This window comes from Leptonotus elevatus, chromosome 16 (genome assembly GCF_054856555.1).
Source record: "Leptonotus elevatus isolate MCC_2025b chromosome 16, RoL_Lele_1.0, whole genome shotgun sequence".
NCBI classification, from domain to species: domain Eukaryota; kingdom Metazoa; phylum Chordata; class Actinopteri; order Syngnathiformes; family Syngnathidae; genus Leptonotus; species Leptonotus elevatus.
The window spans coordinates 13,126,969-13,139,581 of record NC_141254.1 but is presented as its reverse complement, the minus strand read 5'-3'; the positions used below and the strand labels follow the sequence as shown (position 1 = coordinate 13,139,581).

At 40.0% G+C, this 12,613-nt stretch overlaps 2 protein-coding genes across 4 annotated transcripts in view; both read right to left on the bottom strand.

Moving 5' to 3' along the window:
• Positions 1 to 3,771, bottom strand: part of abr (ABR activator of RhoGEF and GTPase) — an 85,250-nt gene extending 81,479 nt beyond the window's left edge. For 2 of the 3 annotated variants that reach the window (XM_086098367.1, XM_086098363.1), the window contains exon 1: positions 2,745 to 3,771. In XM_086098367.1, the coding sequence (XP_085954493.1) occupies positions 2,745 to 3,537 (793 nt within the window). In that variant the 5' untranslated portion in view covers positions 3,538 to 3,771. The remainder of the gene's footprint in view (positions 1 to 2,744) is intronic. The other variant, XM_086098362.1, reaches the window with a different exon arrangement.
• Positions 3,772 to 4,864: 1,093 nt separating this feature from the next.
• Positions 4,865 to 12,570, bottom strand: aspa (aspartoacylase). Its single transcript, XM_086057966.1, has 6 exons — positions 12,060 to 12,570; positions 9,916 to 10,111; positions 8,510 to 8,603; positions 8,324 to 8,431; positions 6,047 to 6,156; positions 4,865 to 5,913 (listed from the first exon to the last, which is right to left on the bottom strand). Exons 1-6 carry the CDS (start codon positions 12,302 to 12,304, stop codon positions 5,722 to 5,724), a joined length of 945 nt encoding a protein of 314 aa, XP_085914092.1. The 5' UTR covers positions 12,305 to 12,570; the 3' UTR covers positions 4,865 to 5,721.
• Between the last annotated feature and the right edge of the window lie 43 nt (positions 12,571 to 12,613).

Sequence of the window (12,613 nt, the reverse complement as noted above, 5' to 3'; positions counted from 1 at the left end):
AAATGTGTGACATGCAACAATCTCTCTCTTCTCTTCAGAGAAAAAAATAATAATTTCAGTGACGTCATTGTTAGTAATGGAAAAAAAAATCCTGTCTGTTTTCAGTATCTTAAGTACATGAGGGCAAATCACAATAAAAATCATGTTTCACTAGATGTAGCATGATTTTGAGCATCAATTTTCAATTGTGTGCATAATAACTATCAGCTAAATGTTGGAATTGTTTGTGTGTTTTTAGAGTTAATAAAGGTTTTATGATGGCATTTGGCATTCATGTGTTGTGTGTTAAAGGTCCGTTAAGGTCAGCGATCCTTTTTGGCAAAGTGCTTTCCGAGCAAACCACGGTACATTATTCTTAGAGGCGCTTTGCTTCACAACAGCGTGGCTACTCGCGCTGAGATGACAGACGTTGGATGATGACTCCATATTTGAAACAACACTGTGCTGTGAATCAGGGACCCAAAAAAAGAGGGTGTAGACAAGACACACAGAATTCTGTGACTACATGGATGACGTTGGCCCAGGAAACGTGCACAAGAATCCTGCCTGGCATGAGCTGTCTGCCGTTGCTCGGTGACCACGAGCCCGACATCTACTGTTGCTACGACAGCCAAGTGGACGCAGACCATAAAACGCCTCTGACTAATAACCCCCACAACTTCCCACGCCGCCCATTGTCTTCAACAAGAACCAAGACTTTTTAATGTTTAGTCCAGATGTCAGCGCACAGAATGCACCAATGTCCTGATAAGCAACAAAGATGGGATAAATAAAGCAGTTTACGGTACGTGCGAATCACTGGGATAAAGGTTTACCATCTGTACCGTTTGTTATTTCTCTTGACTTGAAACAAACAATGGCATCAGAATGACGACAGAATTAAACTCCTGGAAATATGCCCAACATTTTGAGTAATAACATCCTTGATGAAGGTTATAAAAAACAGTCACCCGCCACACACACACACCACATTAGCATCTAGCTAACATGACTATAAACTCATTTATGATCCTCCAATATTAAAAAGGAATCCATACGTCACAACAAACAGTGTCTGCTTCTAAAAAATCTTCCTCAATTCTATTTATATGCTTTGGCTTGTCAGCAGCACTTGACTCATGTCATGCAATCTCTTGAGGAAGTAAAAGTGAGGCTGAAGCATTTGTTTGAATCCTGTGTCCAAAATGAATTGTCTTTGCGTGAAAGCATTATAATACATATTAGCATTTTCTAAAGAAGCAGTCACATTAGCCAAACGATATGGACATGCGATGTCAAATGGGCCCCAAGTACGGCACAGGTGAGTACACTCTTGGGGTCAGGGTTCAAAACAGACCATTGGGTATCTTATAATGGGTTGAAGGAAAATGTTGTCGAAAGCGGCTTTTGATTCAACTTTGTTGTCATACATGGTGGACAACCTCCATTAACACGGGGCCTTACAGAAAGCAAGGAGTCTTTTTTTCTTCTTCTTTTTTACATGGTATCTTGACATCAGACCAGGATCAATAAATCTCAAGTATTTACAGTAGATTTCATAACCACACTAAATGTATGTGAACTTGGATCCCCATGTTCACATACATTTAGTACGGTTATGAGGAAGTCAACCCAAAATTGTTCTTTGCAATAATAATATGTTCTATGCGCCTCCTCCACTAGTGTAGTTCTAAACAGAGCATTTGAATTAATATTGTGTTTGAAACAGCAAAATCCACCCGTTTTTATCCATCTCAGGAGGCGGCCATTTTGACACTGCTGTCCACTGAAAATGACATCATAGTTGCTCAGGTAATGACCAATCACAGGCCGACCTGTTCTCTGCGTGTGGTCATGTGATAGTTGAAAGCTGAGCCGTGATTGGTCATTACCTGAGCAACTATGATGTCATTTCTAGTGGACAGCAAGTGGCAAAATGGTTGCCCCGTGACATGGATAAAAACAGGTGGCTTTTACTTTGAGTCTGGGAATGATTGCGTTAGTCAGAATGTCAGTCTGTTTATCAAGCAGTCCAAGATGTTGTCCAAAATGTCCATTAAAGCACAAAGATATTCACATTTCAGAGGACTAACTTAAATCATTGGGCTAGACTTATTTAAAGAAATACTTGACTCATTTAGTCATTTTCAGCAGTAAGAAGTCATTATTTTGTCTAGAATTAATTTACTAGCTTCATTATTTTCATATAGAATTAATGTCTTTTAATACACAATTTGCCACTTGCTGTCGACTTAAAATGACATCACAGGTGCTCAAAGCTCAGGTAACGACCAATCACAGCTCACCTGTTTTCTGGGTTTGCTCATGTGACGTTCACAAGCTGAGCCATGACTGGCCATTCCCTGAGCCCTGAGCACACGTGATGTCATTCTCAGTCGACAGCAAGAGGCAAAATGTGTTTTTAAAAGTATGAATTGCACATGAAAAATAATGAAGTCATCCAATTATACAGAAAATATTCATTTCTTACTTCTGAAGATGGCTAAATAATTCAAGTATCCCTGATTTTGTCATTTAATTAGATAAGGATTCATTTTTAACTGCTCCAGATGGTGTACAGGACACAGTAGGCTATGTGGTACACTTGTGTGCTGTTATACAGTATTGGAATTTTGTATTTCTATAATTCTGACATGATGGGCCGCCACTGAGACAATGGAGATAAGTGTGCATGGGACTGTGTTCAAGGTCAATGCCTGGCAGCCACTAAACATATCCCAAATGCATACTTTTCAGAAGAGTACCTGCAGAAGAGGAGTCATCATGCTCTGAGCTGAGGTAGCCATCACTTCTCCTGTCAGGGGTGCTGCAGCCAGAACCACGTCCAATGTGCAGGAAAGGCGGCGACATCCGACTGTCGTCCCCAGAATCCAAGTCTCTACTCAGGCGAAAAGGCCGCAGGGTGTCCGGGTGATGGATGCTGGGTATCTTCTGGTTAGCTCTACCCCCGACTTTTGGTACCAACAGGTTATTCCTGACAAAATTCTCGTTCAGCTCGAAATCCTCATATTCCTTGTCACTGTTGTCATCATTATTCCTCGTTTGGGAGACGCCGATAGTGTTCAGTGTCGGATTGCTCGGCATCCGAGGCGGAACGGGGATGGGGACGGGCTTGCCCGTCTTGCCGCTGAACCTGCTCCGCTCCCGGCTGAACGAATTACACGCCGCGTTGCCCGACTGTAACGTCCCACCTCCCTTGTCAAACACTTGGGCCCTTTTAACGTCGCAACCGTCACCCTGTCGTTGAGGCGTCCTTAAGTTGCCACTCTTGGGAGTCGCGAAAGTGTCGGCGTTAAAGTTAACGTCTTTGCCGTGACAACTTTCCGCGTCGTTCTTCTTCTGTCGCGCCATGGTGGTCTGCAGGTAGATCACCTTGAATTTCTCCTCGGACAGAGCCTTCTGCAGCCTCTTCAGGTTAACTTTGGAAGCCACCAGCTGCGACTCGATGTCCTCTATCGAATTCAAATTCATTTGTGGGACTTCGCCATCGGGAAATTCATTCCGCCAGTGTTTCGCGAATTCCTCCTGCTCCCACATTGTTGTTGTCGTTCACGGCCAAAAGCAGTCTCGCTGTGCTAAAATGTTGCAGCTATCGCAGTGTTCTCACCTAACGTCCGTGGCGAAAACGTCCTCTTTATTTTTAAGTAAAAACAGCAGTCAGTCGCTATTAAATTGACAACTTTACGACCATCTTTAAACCTGTACCACAACCAAATGACAGACGAAGGCGTGCACCTTGTGTGCGGATGTAGTTTTGGCTTGCAGGCGAAAAGTTTCAACACTTCCTGTATCCACCGTGTTGCCTTCAAGAGCTAATTGGTCAAATGTCATTTTCTTTTTTCTTTTTTTAGAGTGAATACACACGCAGGTGAATTTCGACATTATACTAACAGCCAATACTGCTAAATACAGAATCATACATATATGCATAACAAATGAAAATCATCGGTTCCTTTATTGCTATTTCACCGAGAAGGTTAGGTTTCCAAAAGTCCCGGCTACATTGAAAGCAACTTGGCATTGATGCTATGGAAACTGACATTTCGTTATCAAGTCACCGAAACAGTGAAAGTGGTTCGGTCGCTCAATCTCCTAAAACATTTCTCTATCATTGCCAGGATTAATCACCAAAGCGTCTCTCAATGAAGGTCTCTGATCACTACAAACCAAAAAAAAAAAAAGGAAAAATGACGTAGGCCATTATTTTAGGAAGATAATGATATGAATCATAAAATCCTGCGATAAAACAGGAAGTCTGAACCACACGAATCTGATAATAGCTCTGAGCACCTCCTCTCCCCTGAGAGATCTCTGACTTCAAGACTTCCTTTCTGCAAGGTTGTTTACAAAAGATGCTCAGTGTTAATAAAAAAAAGAAGTTGAATTTATGATACAAATATAGCAGTGCATTTGTTTGTGCTTGGACAATTTGATTAAATGATGAATATTAAAAAAAAAAAAAATCAATATTTTGTCATGATAGAGTGAGAAATGCACTAGAGGTTAGCACGTCTGCCTCGAGAGGTTTTTAGTTCAAATCTGAGTTTGTGCCCTCTTGTGTGGAGTTTGCATGAATTCTCCTGGTGTCCCGGCTTTCTCCCACATTCCAAAAACATGCAAGTTAGGTTCATTGAAGGCTACATAAATCGTCTAAGTATTGTTGTTTGTCCTATATGTGCCTAGGATTTACTGGCGACCAGGCTTCAGCTCCTCCGCGACCCTAATGAGAAAAAACAACAAAAAGAAAATAGAGTAGTTCATATTGCGGCCACTTCTATTTGTGATAGTGTAGCGCCCTCGTGTGGGTGCTGGTGGTATACACTGAAACAAAATCTCACAACATAAATTCACGACATGAAAATGACAGCGTCAATATCTTATATTTATTTTTTGGACCATTTCAACAGGATTTAAAGGACAGTGAACTGTGATTGGTAATGTATGAATGAAACATTATGCGAATGAGTGACAATTAGTCCACAAGGATACATTTTGATGACAACAAAGACATAAAAACATGGAAAAACACTTCAAACATACAGTACGTGAATATCAAAATAGACACATATATTACTTTTTTTCATTGTGTAAGAGGGAAGGAGCATATACTATAATTAAAATACTTGTCGTATGTCGTTATTCCAACACACCTCCGCTTCAATTTGGCAGTGCAATTAGGTCTCTTTTTAAGGCAACAATAGGAGCACCACAGATGCAACCACAGGAGTTACAGGCAGGCAGTTTCAAAGGCCACAAATGACCTCCTAGGATGTTACAAATATATTCATGAGGAAGACGAATCACTACAGCTTGGGGACAAAGGTTGTAGGTTAGGATCCTCAATTAGCTTCCTGAGCATTAAAAGGAAATATACAGCAATTAATCATAAAGCAGGAACTAATCAGGTCTTTAATGATTAAGAACAAGATTTCATCTCATAAAAAGGGATTTAAGTATATATATTTTTTTAAATAAACACTGTATCATAAATAACCACAATATACTGTACGTTATCCTAAATCTTCAGATTAAAGACTTGTCACAGCAGTCTTTGCCTTGCAAATATTCCACATGTTCTTTGCATAGTTAATTGATTTGCTGCTAAGTGCACAAAAATAAAACCATTGATCAGAAGATGGCATCTATTGTTATGTGAAGAAGTGCAAAGATATTTACAAATTATGGCTCACATGCTCACTCAAAATCTGCCAGTTTCTTTTTTTATGCTTTTCTGATAGCGCTTGCCATCAGAGTTTCTCGTCTGGTGGTAACAAATGCCTGCTGTTTTTCATAATAGGCTGCCTCATTAATAAACGTGGGATAAACAGTGCCAGTGCCTTGGTAGGGGATGGTTTTCCCATCAAATGTTTGGAACATTGGGTCACCCGGGTTCAGTGGCTCCCAGTCGCAGTCCTGCAACACAAACAATCACAGCAAGGGGGGTAAAGTCACTTAAGGGTGTTGCTCAATGTAACATTATACTGTTGCATAACAAACACCAAGTTCTCATTTCCTCTACCATAATGTTTTTTTCTTTTCCTTTTACCTGTAGATTGGGGTGAACCATGGCAATAATGTTTCCATTGGCATCTCTGGGGTAGTCAACTCTCTCTGAAACCCGGAAAACTTCCACTGTGCAGGACGGGAATTCCATGCCTGAACCACACACAAGCAAACCATATTCATAACATAAAAATGAATTAATTGCATGGTTTCAATAGTTAACTCATGATTAATTGCAAATTTTATGTGTGTTCTAAATGTACAATAAAATATTTGTTTCTAAGTTTCATACTGTTGTTAACATAAAAGTGGAAAATTTTTAAACTAATAGAAATGTGGCTGTATTTTGTATTCATTGATACAGTAATTTCATAATAAGTCATAAAATTGAGTTGAAATTAAAAATATGTATTGTACTGTAAGAAAACGAGTGTGATATTGATTTGTGTTGGTCATTTTTCTGCCACAAGATGGCGTGATTGCATTTGTAAGACGGCGACAGCTCAGTGCATTTTGTTTGTTCATATTAAGAGCTATCTAATCTTTAACATAAAGTAACTTGTGAAATTCTGCACATTTTTAAAATTGTAAAATACAACTTGACCCCAGTCTCCACAAATATATGCATTATTATTACATTTATTATTGTTAAATTGTGATGTGGACGTGTCTGCTGTGTTATGACTAGAATTTCCCTGAACAGGCTTTTACAAGTAAGGGGCAGTCATTAATCACTCGTTACAAAAAATTATAGTGGTGTTAGAGGAATTTTAAATTAACTCCAAATTAACTACTAGCACTAATTTTGACATCCCTAGTTAAAACATATTCCCTTTCAAAAAAATAATTCAATCAACGAAATCTATCAAAATCCTTTTGTGATCTTGCCCACCTGACAAGTTATTTTCTTCATGCAGCTCAGCTTCAGAGAGCAAGAAAGTCAATTCGTCACCAAGTCACAGCATTCAACCGCAGCACCAATGCGGACCGGAGGCAAAAGATGACCACACCGTTGGCACTTAAGACGGAAGGCTGACCAGCTCGTAACAAGCACGCTCTTCAACAGCAGCCCAGTTTGAGGGCCAAATCAACAGACTGCGAGCTGCGGCTCACACTTGCCACTTGTTTACGTAAAAGAGCTGGGAAATGGTTGCCTCGCCGCACGTAAACACTGCACGTGCTGCACCATGCCCGAGGGTGGCCACCGAGCAAGTCAGAGGTCATACTGCAGGTAGGCGTGGGTGAATTGGTGGTGTACCCCAAGGGCAACTTGTCATCTCTCATTGTGCATCTTGTTAGGCTGAGGCAAATAGATGGGACTAAATGGGCTGCTTATTATGATATTGCATAACACTTTATGAATAACAAAAATATACAATAGTACAACTTCAACCAGAAGTTACTGTTTTGAAGTTGCTTTCTTGCTCTCTCAAGAACAGCAATAATGCTCCCGGGTCAATTTGACCCAGGCTATATTAAATGATAAAAAAGCGTATTCTAATAAATATTATTGACCGCTTTCATTACAAATATTTTCAAATGAACCATTTCATTTTCAAGTTTCATCATGAAATACTACTATTTGTAGTTTTGACTTTGAAATGGGTCAGTTTGACCCAGGCTAAGTTATTGTTTAATGTTCCAAAAGCCAGATAATGAATTACAGTTCATGATTAATAGTTTTCAATGAAAATATGTCAAAATGAATCATTAATTGTTGATTAAGTTTCGTTGCGAAAAACTATTACTTTTAAAAGGGGTCAATTTGACCCAGGATGTTTAATGTTCCAAAAGCATTAACATTTAACTGAAAATAAGTGAACCATTTTAACTGAGACAGAAAAAAAAATACTAATTTGTTGTTTTCAGTGTTAAAATGGGTCAATATAACCCACTGTCTGTCAATGAGACATTTTGTAGCAAAAAAAACCCTGAATTATTATAATATGAGTCAATTTGTCCCGGAATGTTTACAGTTCCAAAATCAACACAAAAGCATTGTTATAGCTTATTATTAGACGTTTTCATTGCAAATATTACGTCAAAATTAACCATTTCTTATAGTCTGTTGTTGTGGCTGTTGGGTCATTTTGACCCGGGATATGCTTAGTGGACATTGCAAATATCTCAAAACATGTTTGTATCGTCTGTTAGTGCAGTTTGACAGCGCAAAGCTAACATTTGTTCTTTAACTTGAAAGTGGGTCAATTCGACCCACAACATAACAGGAGGGTTAAGAAAATGTCGGGGTTGACGTCCCCTTTTAAAAGGCTGAGGCTCGAGACTCAAGATTAAAGCTGCAATGCAATGTCTGTCTTACCTTCATTAAACAAAGCGATGAAGTCCAAGGCATGTTTCAGTATGACCCTCATAGCTTCAAATATGTTACTCCTCAAAACCCCTTGAGGCTGAGGACCCACCTCCAAGCCTAAAACAATAATGACAAAGAATGCAGCTTTTCTGCCCGCTTTAGCAACGCGCAGCTGCTCGCATCTGACACACTCACCAATGGGATGTTTAGCTACGGAGCGGGAAGTGGAATATTTCAGAAGAGGGTGTTCGTTCAGTAGAACGAGACAACTGGCGGGAGCCATGGCTTTCTGCAACACAACAAAAAAATATCATCACAAATAACTTGTAAAATTGACCATACAAGTATAGTGCAAAAAGGATTGAGAAATTAGAAAATATGACTAACGAGTTGTTGTTGTTCTTCTAATTCTTCTTTTTTTGTCATGCTGCCTTCTCACATCACAACGGATTAAATATGCGACAATTGTTTGCACTGGTAAGCTGTTGTCTTTCTTGGTAATCATTAAGGATAAACTCAAACACTTTGAGTTGCCGCTTAACGAATGTCACGCAGGGCCAAGTAATAACTAATGTGTGTTTGTTCACGGTATTATAGAGAAATGAAACTGCCCACCAAAAGCTCTTTGTAAACACTTTGAGCTAGTAATACATTAACTCTTTAGCACGTGGAAGAGTATAAATAACTAGACTAAGTGCAATTTCTGCAGAAATTGCGTGGGAATGCTGAAAGCTAATAGCTGAATGCTAAGCTGAATGCTAAGCTAAATGCTTTTGAAGTAAATTGAAAGATAAATTACATGAAAATTACAAAGTACTATTTTTAGTTGAAAAATAAATGAATAAAAAACACTCGAACCCGGGAGGCGTGAATTTTTGAAGCAAGTTAAAATTCATATGGAAAAGTGTTATCTCGAAGTACCTGCCATTCATTTCGATTGAAAAGTGGAACTAATGATATCCAATGGAAAATGCCCCAAAAATTTCACTCAATGGCGCCACCTAGGCACACAGTACCCTCCATTCATTTATCATAGGTGTCAAACTCCTGCAGGTTTTGGAGGTTTCCCTCTTCCAACGCAAAATGATTCCAATCAGCAGGATCGTTATCAAGCTTATGCAGAGTTTGCTGATGAGCTGATCATATATCAGCTGTGTTGGAGAAGGGAAACATCCAAAACCTGCAGGACTCCGACCCTCGAGGATCGGAGTTTGACATCTATGATTTTGATGAAAAAGTGCAACTAATGATATCCAATGGAAAAATGCCCACGTCAAAAAAATAAAAATAATACACTCAATAGCGCCACCTAGGCATGCAGTACCCTCCATTCATTTAGATGGACAAAGTGGAACTAATGACAGTCAGTTGGTTAGCATGTAATCACTTAGCATTAATGCCATGGATACATTTGCAACGTACAGTCGGAACCCTTGACCTCCTGGTTACTGAGCCGTATCAGAGAGCTGGTAATGATGATCAGTTGTCTGTATGGAAGTGGGTGTGGAAAGTGGGCCGAGTGGAATCAAGCCCACTTGAGGCTCCGGTTTAGAGGCTTGGAAAAAAAAACATTCACAAATGGATAATAAGAAATAGCGTACCTTGATGTAGTTCATCATCTGCAGATTGAAGTGGTCTTTGGAGTTCTCCAGAATGAGAGTGCAGCCCATGTTGGACGTGGTGTTGTGGAGGTCAAAGATGACATCGTAGGCCTCCGGGCTTCCTTTTGGTCCGAATAGTTTGTTGATCTCCTGAGCTCTCTGCACCTCGTAGGGCAACTCCTTGCCCCCTGAAGCACTGAAGTACACAAACCATTGAAACACTATTATTGGCAGCATTTTGCATTTGGTGCTAGCTGGTTGACTTACAACATATAATGCAGAGAAATAAAGCAAGGAAGCCAAAAGTTACACAACAATCAAGGATGGTTTTTTTAAGTCAGGCCATTGTTTTATTGATGGATGATAATGGATAACACTAATGGCCCTGCGAGTGATGAATCAAGTAGTATAAACATCAATGTAGAAACCCAGACTATCTGTTACTGTATGTAAGAGCATAATATAAGAATCTTAAGAAGCATTTTTGGAGCCATTGCCAGCAGTGACCTTTATAGCTAAAATGAGAGTCGCCGTTATTTTTGTCCGTCTATCTCTTTTAAAGCATTTCAAAATGACACCACATCTAGGATGTTCTCTAACTTACTGTACAACAGCACCTCTCTCGCCCATATTGTCCCCGCCGGGTGCACACATCTGCACTTTGTATCCCTATTTTCAGTGACTATCTGCTATTGTCCTGAGCGTCCGTGCATGGGCACACAAGCACAGTGGCTGTTGATGAGCTCTGAAAGCGCATCAACGGAAACCAAAAATGAGGTTGAAGTTGTCACTAGTCTAAAAATGCCTCTCAGGCTGTTTTTAGCAATCATCTAAGCTTCTTTTATGTTGCCTTGAGGAGAAACGCAAAAGTGTTTCTCAGATAAAGAAGACATTTAATACATAATACAATTAATACATACACACAGGTATACAATTTTATTTTGTACCTGGGTATAATGCAGCCTTTAACTCTGGATTACATTTTCTAAAGCGCTTGCCTAAAACTCAAACATTTTCATGAATGAAACAAAGTAAAAATGAGTAATAATATAAGTATCTCAACAAACAATTTATGTTCACAATACTAGAGTTGCGGGGAAAAAATACCTTTTTGTCTTTGTCAAGTAATGTCAAATTTGATTGATTTCATCTTATTTTTTATTATTTCTCAGGGTTTTTTTATATTGCACACAAGAAATACCCTTTATTTAAAAAAAAAAAAAAAACGAAACTAAATGAAGCTTTTTTTTTAGGAAAATAATAAAAACTAACTAATTGAATTTTTAAAACTAAAGACAAAACTAAATAAAATGCAACTGTAATATTTAAATAATCCCAGACATTTTTAATCCTGCCGGGGTACATCCTGAAGACATTCAATCCAACCATTCACATAATGAACAATTTGGTCTCCAACTAACCTAACCTATGTTTTTTTTTTTTTTTTTTTTAGATGGACATGTGAACTCCAATAGAGTCAAACCTCGAACCTAATGAAGTACAAGTTAACCATTAGAGCACAACACTCCTCCGCTGTTGATTAATCCTTAGGAACAGATTGAGGGCACATCTTTTGGAAACGGGACAACAACGTCATCCATAAAACTACTCCGGGATGTCGTTACGTGATAATGTTTTGGGGAAACCTCGGGGGAGATGTTGCGATGTTGTTACCCAACCACATTAGGCTGTTTTTGCATGCTCTGCTGATTGCGTGTGCCAGCCAGCCAGCCTTTTGCATAACACTTCACTTCCACTATAGTGCACACGAAAAGGAGCGCATAGAAGTAAATCGGGTCTTCGAAGGGATTAAAGGGGGACGGTCGTTTTAAATGATTTGCAGCTCCGTCACGTTTCGCTCACGTTTCTGTGCTGGCTGCAAATCAGCCGAGGATCAGGAGGCGGGCCTCTCTCTCTCCTCTCCCCCCCTGATATTATGCTGGAACATGTAAACATTGCGTGGCACGTTAACAGTCTGAGAGTCGTATGTGAGCTCAATTTGGTCCTCATTCAAATGGCAATGCATCACGTATAAAATGCCTTTGCGTTTACCAGTATACATTGGAGCATGTGGGCACTGCCTCTTCATAAACAGGACGGGACAACAACAAACCGAGTTTGTCGCCGTGTTGGTTTTTTTTTACCTGAGGTTTTCCGGAGTGAAAGCTCGGTTTAGGTCCGTGTCCACGTATCTGGCGCATTTCTCAACAGCTCTCGGGTTGGTAATGAAAGGTTTGGTGTTGACTGTCTTCCTCTGGATCTCGGCGCCGTTCTTCATCCACAGGTTCACGAGCGTCACACCGGACATCTCGTTCCCGTGAGTCCCGCCGAAGATAGCCACTCTCCGGGCCTCGTTGAAACGCGCACCGCTGTTGTAGGAGGAAGACATGGCTGGACAAATTGGGAGGCGGTGTGTGTCCTTCGAGAGAGCTCAGGACAACAAAAAGTTTCTAACCCGAGCTTGGCACGTGTCCACCCCCCCTTTTTTCCTTTTTTTTTTTTTTTTTTTAAACGCTGGCTGTGGTTCTGCGCTTGCGTATGCTGGTCGCCTGTTCATTGAAAGCCGTCGTGAACGACATATCCACCAGAATTATTGTTGTCAACACGCTGCCTCCCGAATGTAAGGTGGCATATAAAAATGACAGGAGACATGATACCACTGATACATTTCCGGGGAAGTCGTTTCAAAATAAACGCG

Excerpts from the sequence above, each read along its gene's own strand:
- aspa (XM_086057966.1), bottom strand. The coding sequence starts at position 12,304 with ATGTCTTCCTCCTACAACAGCGGTGCGCGTTTCAACGAGGCCCGGAGA. Across the intron at positions 8,432-8,509 it reads CGTAGCTAAACATCCCATTG|GCTTGGAGGTGGGTCCTCAG; the intron begins GTGAGTGTGTCA and ends TTATTGTTTTAG. Across the intron at positions 6,157-8,323 it reads CATCGCTTTGTTTAATGAAG|GCATGGAATTCCCGTCCTGC; the intron begins GTAAGACAGACA and ends TGTGTGGTTCAG.